At 47.9% G+C, this 20,397-nt stretch overlaps 1 protein-coding gene across 1 annotated transcript in view; it reads left to right on the top strand.

The window, feature by feature from the left end:
* Positions 1–19,187, top strand: part of Slc6a5 (solute carrier family 6 member 5) — a 49,424-nt gene extending 30,237 nt beyond the window's left edge. The window contains exons 10-15 of the mRNA XM_050122097.1: positions 2,168–2,280; positions 3,164–3,295; positions 5,077–5,176; positions 10,104–10,204; positions 16,007–16,174; positions 19,032–19,187. Coding sequence (XP_049978054.1) covers positions 2,168–2,280; positions 3,164–3,295; positions 5,077–5,176; positions 10,104–10,204; positions 16,007–16,174; positions 19,032–19,187 — 770 coding nt within the window. The remainder of the gene's footprint in view (positions 1–2,167; positions 2,281–3,163; positions 3,296–5,076; positions 5,177–10,103; positions 10,205–16,006; positions 16,175–19,031) is intronic.
* The last annotated feature ends 1,210 nt before the right edge of the window (positions 19,188–20,397 follow it).

Genomic DNA, 20,397 nt, shown 5'->3' with positions numbered 1-20,397 from the left:
CTCTTGTTGTCCTCGTTTGGCTCATGTTTAGGCGGTCGTGTCAATGAGACTTTATGGGGGCAGCTCACACCCCTTCTTATCTGTTCTTCTTAGGTGTAGTTCCCCTTACTCGAAGGAGGCTGGCTCTACAGGGTGTGTGGGGTTAGCTTCGCTCCAGCCTAGCTGAGCAATATCAGCATAGCCACATGCAGGACAGTTGCTGATCCAAATGCTGGCCACTGTGTTCTGATCGTTAGTCAGAAACAGCACCATCATGAAGTTAACTGATGGCAGTGACCACTCCCTTCTCAGGGAGGTCTGTCTGTCAAAATTGTCCACCCCCCTCCAGAGTAGTAACACCCCAGAGACAGAATGGTGTTCAAGAACTACAGTGAGTCTTCTGGTGGTAACCATTCCAGAAATGGCTTTTTGGGTCTGTGTTTGAGACCTGTTTTCAACTCTAGTTTAATACAGACTTGTTCATGTCAGGGGCATTTGAGGGCTGGTTCTATAGTCTGTTCAATAAATGTATAGGACAGGGGGTATCTGAGGCCTTTGGGTTTTTATATTTTACATATCCTGAGGCCTTATGCAACATCAGAAACTATCTTATTAGGGTTTCTATTACTCTGAAGAGACACCATGACCACAGCCTCTTATAAAGGAAAACATTTAATTGGAATGGTTCACTTCCAGTTCAGAGGTTTGGTCCATTACTGTTGTAGTGGGGAGCAGGCAGCATGTGGGCAGATATGACACTGGAGTTGAGAGTCCTTTATATCCTCATCCAAAGGCAACAGGAAGTGAACTGTCTCATTGGGCGTGGCTTGAGCATATATATATATGAAATCTTAAAGCCCACCTCCACAGTGATACACTTCCTCCAACGAGACCACACCTACTCCAACAAGGCCACCACCTCCTAATAGTGTGACTCCCTTTGGGGGCCATTTTCTTTCTAACTACAACAGGAACCAACCATCCAATAAATTCCAGTGTTTAAAAGTGCTTTAATGTGGGCTGGGTCAGCAGTTAAGAACACTTGCTGCTTTTTCAGAGGACCAGAGTTCCATTCCCTGTACCTATACCAGACAGCCCACAACTGCCTATAAGACAGCCCCAGGAAAGCTGAGGCCCTCTGCAGGACACTGTGGGCACCTGCCTGCCAAGAAAACTCAAGCTCTGCAGAATCCCCCTCTCTCAACCCCTGAGAACATCTCTTAGAAAACCATTGCCCCTGGCCTCTGCTTTCTGATTTCACTAGTTTTCTGTACTTTTCTTCCTGTTGTTACAAAATCCCTAACAAAAGCAGCTTGGAGGAGGGAGGGTTCATCTGGCTCAAACTTTGAGGGGATGCATTCCCTCGGGGCGGGGGGGCGGGGGTAAGGTAGAGGACAGGGACTTGCTGCATCCGGTCACATTGTCTCTGCAGGCAGGACGCAGAGAGAGACACACACTTGTGTTCTCCTCGCTTTCTTCCTCTTTTCAGCCCAGAACCCCCACATGGATGGTGCTCCCCATGTCAGTTAGCTGACATAGGGACTTTATCGCAGACATGCCCAGTGGGTTGTTCCCTCGGTGACTTTAATTCCTGTCAAGTTGACAAACTGATCATGAAATTAGCCCATTTCATTCCAGTTGTGAGAAACAAAGTCGTCTCCAGACACTACCAGGTACCCCTCAGGGCTCAATGTCAACAATTCTACTAGAAGGTGATAGTTATCAGCCGGGCGGTGGTGGCGCACGCCTTTAATCCCAGCACTTGGGAGGCAGAGGCAGGCGGATCTCTGTGAGTTCGAGACCAGCCTGGTCTACAAGAGCTAGTTCCAGGACAGGCTCCAAAGCCACAGAGAAACCCTGTCTCGAAAAACCAAAAAAAAAAAAAAAAAAAAAAAAAAAAAAAAAAAAAAAAAAAAAAAAAAAAAAAAAAAAAAGAAAAAGAAAAAAAGAAAAAAAAAGGTGATAGTTATCTTCCCCTCCAGTTCATCAAATGAAAGAACGTAGCTTTTTAGTTTTTGCATGGGAGGTAACATGGTCTAATTAGCAGAGATGAGCACAGATAACCAACAGTGGAGAAAGAACTGTAACATGTAACAGTTCAAGACTTCAGGGACTGAAGGCCTGTGGGCTCTGGGGAGAGGAACTTTGAGCTGGGTCTGCCTGCCACCATCTCTCTTGTTCCTTCTAGGGCCAGGCATTGCATTTGTGGTTTACCCAGAAGCCTTAACCAGGCTGCCTCTCTCTCCATTCTGGGCCATCATCTTTTTCCTGATGCTTCTCACTCTTGGACTTGACACTATGGTGAGTCCCCATCGCTCTCATGCCTGCCCCACATGTCCCTTAAAGATTCTACTTTCTGAGATCCCAGATCCAGCCTGTGAGCAAGACTTAGGCCAGTGGGTTACATGGAGGTTCCTCCTGCGTAGTCTTGGAATGGCGAGGCACCTGTGAGTCACAGTAACTTTGGGTGTAGCTTTTTAAAGACAAGATACTGCTATGTAGCCGAGGATGGCTTTGAACTCTTTAGCCTCCCCCCTCAGCCTCCCTCCTCAGCCTCCGGGGTGCTGGGATTGCAGGTGGGCACCACCACACCCAGCTTAACCTCACATTCTGGTGATCATTTCACGGCGTGAAGGAACCTCCCTCTCTCCTCCGTTCTCTCCTTTTGTATTTTGTGCCACGTATTTGTCTGCATCCTCCCCTGGTTGGCATCATTTCACCATGACAAATCCTAGAGGGTAGCACGAGAGATGATATTATGAAGTCAGTTTTAGGAAAATGGCCGTGAGGCTGAAGCTGCTACAAATCACGCTGACAGGCGATCAGAGTGTAGTCACTGGGTGCAAAGAGGGTTTTCCCTCAAGTAGGAGATCAAATGGCAGAGAACTAGAGGAGAGGAATTTACATCTCATGAATACAAAACGAAGCTAAAATGTCCTGATGGATGATTGTGTATTCTCCCGGGGCTGGAGGTGGAGTTTCTGGAGCTCATATTCTGCTTGAGTTCTCCTGACTTTCTGTGTTGGCGTCCAGTAAAGCCATTTAGACCACGGAAGGGATTCCACCCTCAAAATCAGACCAAACCCAAGCACGGCTTTCCCTGGTGACACCACAAAAGACTTTGGCGGGAAGTTTCTGACAGGGACAGTTGCACTCACATGCTTTTGTCCTGGTCCTGCTTCAGTTTGCCACCATCGAGACCATCGTGACCTCCATTTCGGATGAGTTCCCCAAGTACCTGCGCACACACAAGCCTGTGTTCACCCTGGGCTGCTGTATCTGCTTCTTCATTATGGGCTTCCCGATGATCACACAGGTGAGAGCCCTCTGTGTGTGGCCGGCTATTCTGGGGATGTATGAGGACTGTGCAGCGGTCACTCTCGGGTGAGAGCCTGCTGTGATGATAGGTTGACTGGGAGATGTATGATGGCTGACTGCCATCACTCCAGAGAGGGGCTGCAAGCCATAGGCCTGATGGGGAGTCCCTGTGATGACTGTCATCCTGTAGTCTCATTTCTCAGACCTCATACCCAGAGTGAAATCACTGCTACGACCATAGCTGGCACGAGTTCAGAAATATTTCTGACCACACAGGGAAATATGTCATCTTGGCTCCCAGTGAGGCCACTAGCATCTTCGTAATTGAGACGTAGTCTTCTTGAGCCAACAAGACAGGTGTGTCCTACATAAAGGAAACAGGAAGCCGGAACGTCCAGATTTATCCATCAGCCACATCTCCAAGATATTTCTTGTTCTATATAAACACCAGTGTCACAGGAGTTTCCCCCCAGTCCTAGATATGGTGGCAAATTGCACAGTAACACTTGGGACATACAGTGTCCTTGCTTGCTCTGTGATCTCGAACAATCCATTCCTCTGGGCCTTAGCTCTTCAATCTATAAAATATGGAGTGGAAGGAGATGGTCTCCAAGCCTCAGAGGTAGCAGGGAGACGTAAAGAGCAAGGGGGAGAGAGAGAGAGAGAGAGAGAGAGAGAGAGAGAGAGAGAGAGAGAGAGAGAGAGAGAGAGAGAGACTCGAGAGAGAGTGACGAAGGTCCAGTATATTAGTTAGGGATCCCTAAAGAAGCAGAACTGGTAGGAATCAAAGTGTGGTCAAAGTCCACAATAGCTTCTCAACCTGGGGAGCTGAGAACCCACGAGTTGTTCAGACCACGAGATCTGTGCCTCAAGCAGTCCCAGTCTGGTGCTGAAGACCTGGAAGGTTCCTGGAGAAACCCTGGTCCTCAGTTCACCTTGGGAGCCCAGAAAGGCTACTGCTGATGTCGGGGAAGGTGTCAGTGGCAACAAGGTAGATTGACTCTGAGGGGAGAGGGACGGCCAAGCTGACAGAGGGCGAATTCTCCTCCTTCTTCCGTGACCTTTTCCATCTGGGCTGCTCCCAGAGGGTGCCAACCATATTGAGGGTGGGTCTGCCCAAGTGAGTTCAGGCAGTCAGGAAAAATCCCTCAATGAGGCTCCCGGCGTAGGTGATTCTAAACTAAACTCACACCCGTAGCTAACGGTCACATGGGAGTCAATCAAGCCCATCTACGCGGCTAGAAGTGGCCATGGAGAGCTCACAGCAAACACGAGGCAGGTGACTGCTTCCACAGCTCCTTCAGAGGCCGGCCTTCACCTTAAAAAAATAGAAGATATTAAACCAGCCCCCGTTTTTTAAAAAATATTTATTTATTCATTTGTTATGTATACAATATTCTATTTGTGTGTATGCCTGCAGGCCAGAAGAGGGCACCAGACCTTATTACAGATGGTTGTGAGCCACCATGTGGTTGCTGGGAATTGAACTCAGGACCTTTGGAAGAGCAGGCAATACTCTTAACCTCTGAGCCATCTCTCCAGCCTCTTAAATCAGCCTTTTTTGTGCTTGCCTTATGTATCACCTTGGAGGCCATTGAGGGATGTCTCTGTTAACCTGGCCAGGTCTCCACTTTACACACCTAGCCTAGGTGTAGGTTTCTTCTATGGTGTACGGAGGACTTCGGACTCCTATCTGCCTGCTGCCCTCAGGAGGGAGGAAGATGGTGGGGAGAGGCCCCAGAGTCCTATTTGATGGTGGCTGTTTCCCTCTTTCCCTAGGGTGGGATCTACATGTTTCAGCTCGTGGACACCTATGCTGCCTCCTACGCCCTTGTCATCATCGCCATATTTGAGCTTGTTGGCATCTCCTATGTGTATGGTAAGGGAACACTCTGCCTTCCTGGCAAGCGCGTTCACCGTAGTTAAAGGATTTCAATGCCGCTATTTCTGAGCTTGCCTCGGGATCACGGTGGTGAAACTGAATGAGAAGCCAAAGGCGGTGAATCTTAGAGTTGTGTGGCAGAAATTGTAGTACCTGGCCCTGGCTACGGTCTGGCACAGTTAATGCCTGTGGCCAGTGACCAGATAAGGAGGGAGGGCTCCTTTGCTGGTGTGCCATTATTCTTGGTCTTGGCAGAGTCAAGGCCCATGTGCTTGAGCTGATTGAGGCTCTCCACAGCCCCAGGGTACCAAAGGCCACCTGATCACAGAGCCTTCTGGGTTTGATAAGCACCTGAGGGAACTTGCCACATAGTATCTAAGTACCCAGATTTTCTCAGCAAGGACGCTTCCAGTTCCTTAAAGGTTTACTCTTGCTACCATCACCATGGCAACCTGCATCCCATCCACTGGAAAGCTGTTATCAAGGACAGAAGGATAGCAGCCACCAGATGCCACCTCTGCCCTTTGTGCGGAAGTGTTTGTCCTGGCGGTCCCACCAGGGAACATCCTGGTCACTCTGCACAGTTCGGTTCAGGCATTGCTGACTCCCTTGTGCCTAGACATCTTAGAATGGTCACTGGATGAGGCCAAATAGCAAGTATCAGGGAGATAAAACTTTGGGGGTTCAATGATCTAATCATATTGCCATCCCCCGAAGAGAGCAACTTTTCTTAAGTGAAAAATAAGTGAAATGAATTGCTTGGGATAGAGGCTGCAGGCACCCCAGACTATGTTGTGGGGAGTCCAGAGGTAACGTGTTCTCCGAATGGGGAAAAACACCCCCAACTTCTGTGTGTCCTCTGGACAAGTGTCTTGATTCTGAAGTGATTGTTAGTCTCTAATGACAGCTATGCCACTGTTTCTGGGTTGCCAGGTAATTGCATTAAAATAAAAGAGAAACAGAGCAGAGACTCAGGAGAGAAAATGGAAATCTTTTTTGTAAAATCCAGGTGCCCTAGAAACAGAAAGAGGCTGCAATCCTTAATTTAAAAAAAATTAAATCACATGTATTGGATATGTGTGTCTGAGTGTGGGTATATGTACCTGTGCAGTGTCTGTGGAGATCAGAAGAGGGCATCAGGTCTCCGGAACTGGAGTTCCAGGCAGCTGTGAGTCACCTGCTCTGGGTGCTGGAAGTTGAACTCTGGTTCTCTATAAAAATTGTATGTGTAACCGGGCGACAGTGGTACACACCTTTAATCCCAGTACTCAGGAGGCAGAGACAGGCAGACCTCTGTGATTTCGAGGCCAGCCTGGATTTACAAGAGCTAGTTCCAGGCCAGGCTCCAAAGCTTCAGAGAAACCCTGTCTCGAAAAACCAAAACCAAACCAAACAACAACAACAACAACAAAACTGTATGTGCTCTTAACTGCAGAGCTGGCTTTCCAGTTCTAGAATTACTTTTGGATGGGAGCTGAGAAGGAGTTTTTAAGACTAGAGATCATCTCGCTGGCAAGAGGAGTCTGCTTCCTTTGTAGCCTATGCACAACCAGGCCCACGTGCAGGAAGTTACCCCTTCCTCTATTTCTCCACTGCTAAGGGCCACGAAAGGCCCATTCGCAAAGTGTTTTCTGGTAAAACAGGCTGGTTCAGCGATGTCTGAAAGCAATTAAACCAGACACTTTTTAACGCATCTAATTTTAGAAGTTAAATTGTCCCCTCCCAGGCCCAAGCAAATCCACTAGTAGATGTCTTGGTTGTGAAGGACGAGGTGAAGTGTAATTGTTTCAGTCCTTGGGCTCTTCTGATTTCCTTGGGGACAGGAAATCCTTTGGTCTCTAAGGAACGGTATGGGGCACCCTTCAGAATCAGATAGAGCCTGTGATAGACCCAGGCTGGACTTGGAATTGCATCTGATGGATATTTAAGAAGTAAAGCTTGGGGCTGCAGAGACGTCTCAGTAGTTAAGAGCACTGGATGCTCTTCCAGAGGATCCAGGGTCAGTTCCCAGCACCGCACACAGCACACAACTGTCTATAACTCCAGTCTTAGAGGATCCAATGCCTTCTTCTGGCCTCTGTTGTCACCAGGCATGCACATGGTACATATACACATGAAAGCAAAAACCTCAAACACAACACATGAAAATAAAATAAAAGTGTGTGTGTGTGTGTGTGTGTGTGTGTGTATAAATTTGGGGACTTGAGAGATGACCAGAGTTTGGTTCCCAGCACTCATAATTGTCTAAAACTCCAATTTCAGGGTATCTGGTGCCCTCTGCTGTCCTTTGTGGGTACTGTACTCACATGCATGTACACATGCATGTGCACGCATGCTCATAATTAAAAATATAGGAAATCTAACAAAAAGTAAATTTCAATCTCTTCCCCCATCCTTACCTCTTCCCCTCCCTCCCTCCCTCCCTCCCTCCCTCCCTCCCTCCCTGTCTCATCATAGAAGCACAGTGCAGGATGAGCTGGAAAAGAGAGGGTGAAGGGCGGCTGTGAGCAAGCCACCGCAATGTATACACAACAGAGTATCACAGCAGAGTCATTGCTCTGATTGCTAACTAAAAACAAAATAGGAAGAAATAAATCCAGGGAGAAAGGATTATTTGTTAGCGATGGGAAGAGAATCTGCACAAACGCATGAACTGCATCCCCGAGAACAGTGTGTTCTTTCTAAGATGACAAGGCCCCAGTTCTGTGAACAGGCATGAGAGGGCTGAGCGCAGGTCTGGGGAGAACGGAAATGAACCTGGTTGATCTGGTGCGCGACTGCAGAGCTGAGGAAGCAAGGGCGTGATCAGAGGCTTTCAGTTCACTTTAAGGGTCTCTATATTATAGAGGAGGCATACAGACATTTGCTCTATGATGGGGACGATTTTGGATTTATTATGGGATCAAGTAGCCAGCTGAAATTCTCCCATTAGTATGCTGCAGAGGCCAGGCTCCACAGACACGGTAAGACGGTTGAGGAGGTCAGCCCTAAGCCGAGCTTCCCGACTGTGAGCTCTTTGACTGTTCAGAGAGAAAAAAGAGGGTGAGTGGCCAGGAAAACCAGGAAAACGACCCTGTAGAGATGAAAGAAATGAATGTGGAGACTGAGAGAAGGTTCAGCTGAGTTCAAGGTCGAAACCTTTCAGGAGAGGGTTTAGCTTTCAGACACGGGCATTCCTGCTGCCCAGATTAGAATGACTGGGGTTGCCCACAGCTTCACTCCAACAAGAGACACAATTTGTGCAACCTCACCCAAAATGAAAATGTGGAATCTCAAAAAAAAAAAAAAGGCAAAAAACAAAAACAAAACAAAACAAAAAAACAAAAAAGAAAATGTGGAATCTCTCATTAAAGTTTGGTACAGAGTTTTGAGCTGGTGGGCGGAGAGCATTGCACCAGGTGCAGGGTCCTCCTGAGCGTAGGGTCCTGGTCATCTGGTCGACCTTTGTCATGGGGTTCAAATGACACTGCCTATATATATGTGTGCAATGCAATGATTGCATCAAACTAGCTAACACAATTATTACCCTAGACACCCCCAGTGCTTATTCTAACAGAAACACCATACCCTTGACCAGTATGGCCCTATGTGTACTCCTCAGCCTCTGGAAGCTACCATTCTGCTCTCTGTATCCAAGGCTATGTCTGCTTGCTTGTTTTAGATTCCACATAGAAGGGAGATTGTGTGGCATCTGGCTTTATCTGGCTGACTTTACAAAACATAATGTCCCTCAGGTTCCTTGGTGTGGTTGATTATGATTTTTATTGTGTGTGTGTGTGTCTGTGTGTAAATGCATGTGTGATGATGTGTATGCATATGCATACGTGTGCATGGATATTTTGTGTGCATGTATGAGCTAATGTGCATGTATGTGGATGCGAGCTTCTCTTCACTCGCCTTTGACAGGTAGGTAAGTTCCTGTCATGACTGGGTGACGGCGAATAGTGCCACAGTGAGCTGCGATCAGACATCTTCAGCACACTCTCCCACACCCGCTGGCTGTCTCCTCACTGTGGGAATGAATACTGGTCCCCTGTTAACCTCTGCTTCTAACTTTTTGAGGAATCTCTAGATTTCGCATGATGGTTCTGTCCCCAGCACATCAGGGCTCCCCTCTCTCTATGAGGAACACATCTCGAATACACCAGGGTGGGGCTTTAGGTATTCCCGGTACAGAGATGTGCACTCAGGAAGCTATCAGGCCCCCCTTTGCATATTGACCCCCTAGTTCTGAGGGTTCTTAGGATACAGTGAGTGCCTTTCCTTCCAAGCCATGTTCCAATCCCACTCCTAAACTAAGAGGTTACCAGGAGGGTGGCAGCGTGGGACTGGATGAAGAACCGCCTCCTTTGCATTTTACTTGAGTGAAGTTGGGGAGTGGCCAAGATCCCAGTCATTCCGTTCCAGCTGCGTGTGATGGACACTAGGAATGCACAGTGGTTTCACCTGTAATCATGATCGGACACCAAGCAGAGCTGTGCGGACGCGATGAAAATGCTCTTGAGAGGCGCGAGCCACACACCCAGCCCACAGAAACTCTTGCTAAGAACCAGGCCTTTCATATTACAGCATCTTGGTTTTCCAAAATCTCTTTCTGCCTGTCTTGTCAACAAGCACACCAAGCCACCCGCCACAGCAGCCATATGCATATAAGGACCACTGCCAACACTCCAGGAACTAAGCCTTGGGGATGCTGCCATGACAGCTCTGAGCCTCACTGGAGAGAGGGTTTAGGATCTGTTTCCACATTCAGTTAGCCCCAGGGTCCCTGGCAGTGAGGCATCTGTCCCAGGGTTTCTTGTGCAATAGGAAACTTCAGTTGGGTTCTTCCTTAGCAAGGTTCTTGAGTGAGGGGCCCTGGTGTCTGCCTCTCCCTGCCCCTGCCCACTGCACCTCACACATGGCCTCTGTTGTCTCTTTGCAGGCTTGCAGAGGTTCTGTGAAGACATTGAGATGATGATTGGATTCCAGCCCAACATCTTCTGGAAAGTCTGCTGGGCGTTCGTCACCCCGACCATTTTAACTGTAAGGGCTGAGAGCCTTCTCTCAGAGACACTGCCTTGTGTGCTTGCCAGTGTTCTGCCTTTGAATGCATGTGCCTCCCGTGAGCCTGGGGAGCTGGTGGGATGGGTATTGCCCTTGTCTTTTAGGGGGGTGAACTGACATTCAGAACGATGAAGCGACTTACCTGCAGGTGCCCAGCTGGTGAGGAGCACAGCTGGGACTGCGTGATAGGCATTAGCACATCTGTATAGAATGCTTACCTTATATCCATCTGTCTTGTGTGCTAGCAGATGGCACTCCACAGCCATGCAAACCATACATCTCCTTGGTTCCGATTCTGTTCGAGGTGATTTGTGTGTAGAGCCCCCCCTCTTACAGAACTGCCAGGCTGTCTTGCAGAAGGGGAATGGCCTATTTCCTTTCCATTTGCCCTGATAAGATGTCCTAACAACTCAGAGGTCGAGAGGATTCATTTCCACGAACAGTTCCAGGTTGTAATTAATCATAATGTGCAGCCGGAGGCTTTTCTCTGTCTCCCCCTGGGGTCCACTGAACCGGTTTCTCTCCTGCCCGCCAGTCCCCGCAACTGTTTATAGAATAATCAATCATTGGTGCACGCTGTTAGTCCCAGCACTCGGGAGGCAGAGACAGGCAAATCTCTGTGAGTTTGAGGCTAGCCTGGAGTTCCAGGACAGGCTCCAAAGCCACAGAGAAACCCTGTTTCAAAAAATGAAAAACAACAACAACGAAAATACAAACAAAAAAAATAAGAAAAGAAAAATAGGCCGGGCGGTGGTGGCGCATGCCTTTAATCCCAGCACTCGGGAGGCAGAGGCAGGTGGATCTCTGTGAGTTCGAGACCAGCCTGGTCTACAAGAGCTAGTTCCAGGACAGGCTCCAAAACCGCAGAGAAACCCTGTCTCGAAAAACCAAAAAAAAAAAAAAAAAAAAAAAAAAAAAAAGAAAAGAAAAGAAAAATAATAATCAGTCACTCAGAAACATATTGCTTATCTAATGGTTTAGGCTATTACTGACTAGATCTCACTTGTAAATGAACCCATTTCTAAAAATCTATATGTTGCCAAGTAGCCATAGCATTACTTTAAGTGTTCTGTCCTGTTCAATGGGCGGCTGGCTGGCATCTCTCTTGACCCTGCCTTCTTTCTCTCTCTATTTCTGCTTGGATTTCCTGCCTAAGCTACATTCTATTCTGCCATAGGCCAAAGCAGGTTCTTTATTAACCAATGGGAAGAATACATATTCGTAGCCTACAGAAGGAATCCCACATCAATAACAAGGACGTCACAGTGGGAGGAGCCTGAAGCAGCTAGCTCCACCCACAGTCAATAGCAGAGTGATGCGAAGGCACCCAGGGTTGTTGGTGCCCAGCTAGCTCTCCACTTTCCAGGAAAGGATGTATTCTGATATTTCCTTACATGTGTGTATATGTGTGTGTCTGTGTGCATGTATGTGCAGGTGCATGTGGGTACCTGCAGACTCCAGAAGATGGCATTGGATCCCCTGGAGCTGGAGTTCCACATGGCTCCAGCCCCGGATTTCTATAGTATGAGATCCCCCTGCCTAGGGATTGATGCCGCCCACAGTGATTGAATGACCCCACATCTGTTAGCATGGCAATACCACAGGGCCACCTGATCTAGAGAGTCCTTCATTGAGACTCCCTTCCAGATGATTCTAGGGTGTGTCAAGTTGGCAAGCAAAACTAAATACCACTGCCGGGTAGTGGGGGTGCCCTTCCTGAGGCAGGTGGATCTCTGTGCTTTTGAGGCTAGCCTGATCTACAGAGTGAGTTCCAGGATAGCCAGAGCTGTTACAGAGAGAAACCCTGTCTCAGAAAACCACCACCAAAATATCACAGGGAAACTGAAGCCTGGAGTTATGTAATTGACCTAACATTCAATATACAAAAGTTGGCTACAGTTAAGTTTCAAACTCACGTATTCTGGCTCCTAACCACCACGCTACGTGTCTGCTCTACAATTAATGTCATTTCAGTCAGGTTTTAACTGTTGATTTTATTGCTTTGAGAGCTGTTTTGTCATCTTCAAGTGTGAGGATGGTGTTTTGAGATTCACTGACATCCACCTTTCTAACGTGATCTGTACAGGGACTTAGACACGCACTTTGTCACCCCCATTATTGTGCCAGAAGCTGTCAGTGTGGCCCTTGCTCTCTTCACCAAGGAAATTAACTAGCAGAGATTTTGCCTTTCCGATCCCCTGAAGCTTATCTTTTTCTTTTTTTTTTTAATTTATTTATTTATTTATTAAAGATTTCTGTCTCTTCCCCACCGCTGCCTCCCCTTTCCCCCCCCCCTCCCCTATCAATTCCCCCCCCCTCTTCTTCCCTAATAGCAATCAGGGTTCTCTGCCCTGTGGGAAGTCCAAGGACCACCCACCTCCATCCAGGTCTAGTAAGGTGAGCATCCACGAAACTGCCTAGGCTCCCACGAAACCAATAGGTGCAGTAGAATCAAAAACCCGTTGCCATTGTTCTTGAGGTCTCAGTAGTCCTCCTTGTCCGCTATGTTCAGCGAGACCAGTTTTGACCCAGGCTTTTTCAGACCCAGGCCAGCTGGCCTTGGTGAGTTCCCAATCCCCATTGTCTCAGTGTATGGGTGCACCCCTCCCGGTCCTAAGTTCCTTGCTTGTGCTCTCTCTCCTTCTGCTCCTGATTTGGACCTTGAGATTTCAGTCCGGTGCTCCAATGTGGTTCTCTGTCTCTGTCTCCTTTCATCGCCTGATGAAGTTTCCTCTGGCTTTTGGGAGTCCTTTTTTGGGCAAGCTTGAAGGAAGTTGTTTGTAATTTCTATTTGTCCCAGTAGGTGGCGCTAGAAACCACATAAAGAGCCCGCTTTTCACTACCAGACACCAGCTTTGCTTAAGATGCAGGCTGGCTAAAAGCAGGTGCAATGAAAATACATGTTTTCTTCATCTGTTTGCCTTTTCTTTTCCCGTCTCAGAGTGTGTTTTAATCAAACCGTATCCTTCTGAAACACCGGAGATTTAGATAGAAAATCCATTCCGCTGTCCTCATTTTCTGCACTGACATCAATAGCTTACCCACATCCATACTGTGGTCTCAAGGTCCCCCCAGAGTTGGGGTGTGACACCTGGGAAGACTTAAAGACAGGTACTCGGAGCTGGATTGGGTGGGGAGCCGGGCTTAGCTTGTGGGTATGAGGACGAGGGTGCTACCATGGTCTGCAGAGGCTGCCGTGGTGCATCCTGTCCCTGCTGACCTTTGGTGTCCTCACCCCCACCCCTCATGCTCTATTATCAGCTAAGTCAGTGTTAGAGTTTGTTCTAGATCCTGCCCTCCTTTCCCTCCAGTCCTAGAAGACTGTTAGAATGTGCGCATGTTCTGTGGAAATACACTGCACGGCCCTCCTGCTGCTGCTGCTGTGTGGAGGTGTGTTTGGGGCAGGCCCTTCACCAGCCTAGTCGTTGAAGTTTGCACCCATGCTGTCTCTCTTTTTACAGATGTGTTCACAGAGGCTCAGACATAGTGAGGAATCGCTTGAGGCCACACAGCCATAGAGTCACATGGCCTCTGAGGTGGGGTGGGCTTCAAGCCCACCCTCTGCCTCTGACACTCTAGCTTCTTATCCTCTGGTGGAACATGGCCAGTTTGGGTTAAAATAGTCAAGTCTTCCCAACCAGGGAGAAGGAATTCCAGGAGCTTGATTTTTTTTTTATTTTTTATTTTTTTTAATTTTCATTCTTGGGAAAACGCCTCTCAGCTCTGCTGGGCTTCGCGTGATTTCATGTCAGAAGCTGAGGAGATGCCCTGGCACTGTCTTGAGGGAGATTTGCTGTGCTGTTCGGGGTAGATGTGGTCAGCTCCATCCTCACCAACCAGGGTCTCCTGGGTCTGTATTGGTAGCTGTCAGTCAAAGGCAGGGGTGGGCGTGACTCAGTGGCTAGATCCCCCGCTCCCCCGTGCGCCGAAGCCCACCCAAGGGCAGCCTTTCACCAAAGCTGACTTGGCAGAGGGAAATTTATGGCAAGCAACCGGCTTGCGCCTAAAAGTTTGATGTGATATCTGCACAAGTGGGAATGGCCATCAAAGGTCTCAGCCCTGCCTAGGCTCTGCCCTTTGCCTTCCGTGGCATAGATGTCTTTGAGGTCTTGGACTAGGGTAAGATTATGGGTTTAAAATTAGTTCAGGGCCTCTGAAATAAAATCCATCATTCTTCTATGTGCCGTCGCGGATTTATGGAGCCATAAATATCCTCACGCAATTAACATATGCATAGTCTGATCACGTTCCTGACTAAGACACACACACAAGCAGATGCCTTGCTATTTATATAGTAAACGGAACAGAGCAGCAAGCCGTAGTGATACTGGGCCACACTTCCAATAGACTGGCTAATAAAGCTTATGACTCCAGGGGCAAATGTTTGAGAGGGGGCTAACGTAGCCCTCATTCTCCATGGAAGCCTTGTGTTCAGGCTCACATTGCTGTGAGTCAGTGTATGAATCACTGTTGCATTGGAAGAATCACGCGCCCTGGAGCCCGGGTGCTGCAGCAGTGGCGTGGATGCCTTGTGCTTGTGTAGAGTTCCACGCTTCTCCAAAATGCTCCCAGCTGTAATTTTCACTAGCGTGATTCCCTCCAATCACTCTGTCTCCAAAGCTCAAGGTAGGAAGACAGAGGCAGAGCCGGGGAAAGGACTTTTGTGGCCAATCCCAGGCCAATGCTGCCACAGGCAGGAAGGACACACTGAACCACATTGTCTTGGGAGATGGAGTCTACAGGTTGGGCTGGGGCTGTCTGAAGCCTGGCTTTCTGTAAAGGTGCCTCTGTCTTCAGCACACGCCTTCCTTCGACCCTATCCTGTTACCCAGCCAAGCCCCTGGATGGATCTCAGATGGACTGATAGCAGATAATTGGCAGAAGCCAAAAAATCATGGACTTTTAAAAAATGAGGAAGGGCTCTGGAGTTAACGCCAGCCTCCTGACCCCAGCACTGTGTGAAGGGTGTGAAACAAGCCCGTTTTGTTGTTGGGATGTCTGAGAGGCCCCTCAGCTCATTAGCAGCAGAGCGTGGTCTCTGGACTCACTGGTGATGATGCTGTTCATCTTGAGTCAGTGGAGGGGGGTTGTGCATCCTTTCCCTCTACCGTGGTTTATTATAGGACCATGCTTCCAGATCAGTCACCTCTGAGGGACCGTTCTGGGTCTCACACAGTCAACTTTAAAGGCAGCTCTTCTGTGTGGGTCATTCCTCGTTCTAGGAGGAAGCCAAGTGGATTCAATGAAAACGATTGAAAGATATAAATTTAACACACCTTTTCCCCATGATAAAAAAGGCTTGATTATCAATGTTAGTTCAGACGATCTCATCAGAATTCTCAGCATCCCCTCTCCTACCCATCCCAAGAGTCACTGTGCTCTTGGTGTGGTCTCTCCATGTATAGACCCTGCCGACTTCCTATGAGATGGCAAACACAGGAGCAGGAGCTGAGTGTACGTAGGCCACCTTCATCTCCTTGGGATTTACTTTCTTCAACTAGAAAATCCGACAGGATTGCTCTGTAGCTTTGGTGCCCGTCCCGGAACTAGCTCTTGTAGACCAGGCTGGCCTCGAACTTCCAGAGATCTGCCTGCCTCTGCCTCCCGAGTGCTGGGATTAAAGGCGTGTGCAACCATCGCCCGGCTTGAAAATCCCTTTTCAGATGGACAAGTGTATGCATACGATGATGTAAGGGAAACGAAAACATGGAACACGTGCTTGCTGAGTGAATGAATGACCCAGCCTTCATCATCCTAACATACCTCTCTCTTCTCCCCTAGTTTATCCTGTGCTTCAGCTTCTACCAGTGGGAGCCCATGACCTACGGCTCTTACCGCTACCCTAACTGGTCCATGGTACTTGGGTGGCTGATGCTTGCCTGCTCTGTCATCTGGATCCCGATTATGTTTGTGATAAAAATGTATCTGGCTCCTGGCAGATTTATCGAGGTAATTCCACTGGCTCCGTTTCCCTTGCTAGCCTTTCTCAAGGGAGAGATCCTAAAAGGCTCTATGCATTAAAAACAAAAGATTCAGTAAACGTATTCAAGACGGGTACTGGGTGAGTAAGTGATTACAGTTGCCGCCGATTCTATTAAGCCCATTTCTATTATGTATTATTCCTGTACCGGAGGAGCCCAGCCAATCGTGGGGCTGAGCTATTATTGTGCTATTCCTCCGCGTGCCGGCAGCCCTGGGATGGATGATGCCAACGTGTCCTCTTTCCTAGAGCTTCCGTCCCCTCCTCGGGCTGCTATTTACATCTTGGAGTTGGTTTTTTAACCACACAGAGGGTTTCCCCTTTCCTAGTGTTCCTCTACAACCAAGCCTCCTTTCTTCCAAGTGTTTATTGCCATTAAACTTAAACTCACCACCACCCCCTATTGTTCCCGGGTTAAGAAGAGCCAAGCTGGTTAAAAATACAATGACATCCCAGGGCGTGGCTGGAATGAGCGGAGGCTGGCTTTTCTTTACCAAGTGTCCTAGCTAGGTTTCCGTTGCTCCAATAAAACCATGACCAAAAGCATCTTGGGGGAGGCAAGGACTTATTTCATCTCAGTATTCCCAGGTCACAGTCCCAGGGCAGGAGCTCAAGGCAGGAACCTAGAGGTAGGAACAGAAGCAGAGGCCACGGAGGAGTGCAGCTTACTGACTTGCCCCTCGTGGCTTGCTCAGTTTGTTTTCTTATATCCCCCAGAGCCACCAGCCCCTGGTGGCACTGCTCCAATGGACTGGGCCCTCCCACGTCCATCATTAATCAAGACAATGTTCCAAGTCTTGCGTACAGACCAATCTAGTGGAGAAAATTCTTCAGTTGGCACTCCCTCTTTCTAGATGTCTGTAGCTGTGACAGGCTAACTAGCTCACCAGCCCATTCCTTCCCTATCTGAACCCATTTCACTCTTGTCCTGAAAATAACCCCTGCCTTTTCCATGGAGTGGATGGGACTGCTATTTACTTCAGCCGCCACTGAAGAACCACCCAGCATTGGTTACTTATGAGAACTCACTTGTTCAAGCATACCAGTAATTCTAGCCCGTGAGAAGTAGAAGCTGGAGGACCATGAGTTCAAGGCCATCCTTAGCTGTAGAATGAACTTTAGACTAGCATGGGCTATCTGAGACCCTGTCTCAAAGAAAAAAGGTCTCTTACCTAGGTGGGCTGAGGATGAATGAACCCTGCCTCCATCCTCAAGGTGTTTGGCCCATATCAGTGCTGGATCAGGGTCTGATCCAGAGGCACCTGAGAGCTTGTCATAAATGCACAGTCAGATTCTCATGACTACACAGAGCTCAGATCTCAGGGAAATGCAACCTTGGCTTCATTTTCCAGTGATTCAGATGCATGCTCAAGTTTGCATGGATCTAGACGAGTGTTTCTTAACCCTCCTTCCCCAGTGCTGTGACCCCTTATTGCAGTTCCTCATGTTGCGGTGACTCCCAACCATAAAATTATTTCCGTTGCAAGTTCATAACTGTAATTTTGCTAATGTTAGGAATCATTATGTAAACATTTTTGGAGCTAGAGGTTTGCCAAAGGGGTTGCAACTCACAGGTTGAGAACTGATGATCTAGAGCAATACAAAGAAATACCTGTTCACTGGGGTAGAGAAGGGCTGCGTGGGTTCTGCTCTCGGTCAGCGAGATTCATATAAGAGGCTGGAGGAAGAAGCAGGATGGGGGTGAGCTGCTGGTCGTCACACAACATAAGTAGTCACTTGAGCTGGGCCAGCGGGTAGCCATTGCTTTCACTCACCCCTGTATGAAAATGGTATTTTGGTTTACATCCCCAGAATATTTTGTTCATTATCCTCTGGTGTAAATCAGCTTGGTCCCAACCACTCCCAGGATGCCAGCTTCCAGCCAGAGGATCCAGGGATCTCTTTCCCCTAACAACCTCCTGTAACCTCTGCTGCTGTCGTTGCAGCCTGGAATTCTCTAGATTGATGAGTTGGCTGTGCAAATTTATTATGGTTAATTTGGGACACAAAGGTTGCAAGCTGATGATTAAGGGGAGATTAAACTAACAGCTATGAGAGCCAGATTCTCTTTAATCGGTAATAAACATATAATTATTCCCTCTTATATAGTAAGAAATAAGTTTTTTTCTTTTTCTAGATGCTTCTGTCAGATTTTATTTTCTATAAAAAGTTCTGTTGAAGGACTAGAGACAGCCCTATTATTTTAAAGCTTACCTATATGAACCTGCACTGTGGAACCAAATCAGAAACATATATTTTTTGTCCACAGATAATTAAAATCTTTGTTCATGCTTGGTCATGTATCTTCAGGGTTGGCTCTTTTTCTTTGCCATTTATATACTTTGGGGAAATATGCTAAACAAAATCCAATTATTCTGTTGTAGCAACCACCGTTGAGACCACTGAACAAATGTAATTGAGCCCATGGCTTTTGCTGTTGGGGAGCAGAAGTAGAAACTTGGGGGTTCTCTTCATTTGTGGGGAGAGATGTATAACTAAATCTGGGCCCTTTGTCCTCTACCAAACTTGTGCAAGATAACCATGGAGCGATCATAATGTTGTTTTCAGGGTGATGTAAGTAATTTCAAGTGAACAAAACTGAGTCTTGATTTTTCTATCGCTGCCCTGGTTAAGGAATGTGGGCTAGTCTCCCTGATTGTCTCCCTCTCTGCAGGAACCTCTTGGTTTCAGTGAGGGAGGGATCTGGAGCAGAGATTCCTAGCCTTTTAGAGATGGCTAGGTGCGCCATAGTGGAGGAAGGTGTAGTCCTATTGTAACTATGTGTGTCTTTGCCTTTTTTTTTTTTTTTTTTTTATTTTTCCGCAGAGGCTGAAGTTGGTTTGCTCGCCACAGCCAGACTGGGGCCCCTTCTTAGCTCAGCACCGCGGGGAGCGTTACAAGAATATGATCGACCCCCTGGGAACCTCGTCCCTGGGACTCAAACTGCCCGTGAAGGATTTGGAACTGGGCACCCAGTGCTAGTCCAGGAGTGTGGACGGTCCGGTGTTACTCCTGGTTGTCCTCTCTGCCTCCCTCACACTTTCCCCAGCTTTATTCCCAGTTTTCTTCTTTCTCCCCGTCCCTCGCTTCACAGCCGTGCATGAGAGTGTCCCATAGAAAAGTAGGACATAGTGTCTGTCGCATGCTGTAGTGAGAGTCACACGGACCACTGGAAGCGCTGTCTGCCTGGGTCTGTGCTATCCGTGTCAGGGAGGATTGCTCCCCATCAGGTGCTCCATTCGTCCTGCAGGGGTGGGTTGACCAGGTGGGCGCTGGCAGGTGCGTGGTTTGGCAGTAGAGAAATTCTGATGTGTGTTCACATTACTGGAAGGAGTAGGGCATGAGGAGAAAGCAGACTTTCAGGACTGTTGGTTCGTCCTTGACACCGTCCAGCAGAGCTGGGCAATGTCACGATCTCATTCAGAAGCCGGAAGTTCAGGTCAGGTGCTTTAGGGTGGATGGCAGTGCCTGAGACGGCTCTAGATGCAGACAAGGCTGGTAGGTGGATTTGGGCACCGTTGGGTAAGGTTTGACATGCATATCCGTTTCTTTTATTTTGACTGAATATACCATGCATTTAGATGTCTCATCTCTCTACACTGTAGATTTGGAGGGACTGTTCATTCTCTTCCCTGAGTTTGTCTGTTGTCCTCTCCTTCCTCCTCTCCCTCCTCCTCCTTTTCCTCCTTTGTAATAACCACATCTGGGAGTTAATTCTTTGGGTCTTTTCTTTCACCCTCTGTACAAGAAGCCATGCTCTGATTTGCATGTCGACTTTTGTACCGACCCACTGTCCCATTTGCCACGATGTCTTCTGCACCACGGCTCAGCGTCAAATACTGTCTCTTTGCCTCCGAATCTCTTTCTATAAGCTGTATAACCTCTGGGAAAATGAGACTTAACCCGGTTCTGTCTATATATTACCTATATATGGGGCACGAACTCTTAAAAGATACTTTCTCAATTTTTACTCCTTTCCAAGTAACAGTAAATGCCAGTTGGGGCCATAGGGAAGTCAGAGACATCAAGAGATTGGTAGAAAGCCATTCTATTACTACTCTTCCCTGGGGCTGTACATCTTCTGAAAATCCCTGTATTTTCAGAACTTCCTGATCAAAACAGCTTAGCCAGGTACTGAGTAATCCAACTAAGACCATCGCTCTTGAGCCTGCATTCAGCCAGTTCAGTTTCC

Source organism: Alexandromys fortis, unplaced genomic scaffold (genome assembly GCF_014885135.2).
Source record: "Alexandromys fortis isolate MF-2015 unplaced genomic scaffold, M_Fortis_MF-2015_v1.1 scaffold_170, whole genome shotgun sequence".
Taxonomy (NCBI): domain Eukaryota; kingdom Metazoa; phylum Chordata; class Mammalia; order Rodentia; family Cricetidae; genus Alexandromys; species Alexandromys fortis.
Note: the sequence above shows the minus strand (reverse complement) of the source record. Positions and strands in the feature narration are given on the sequence as shown.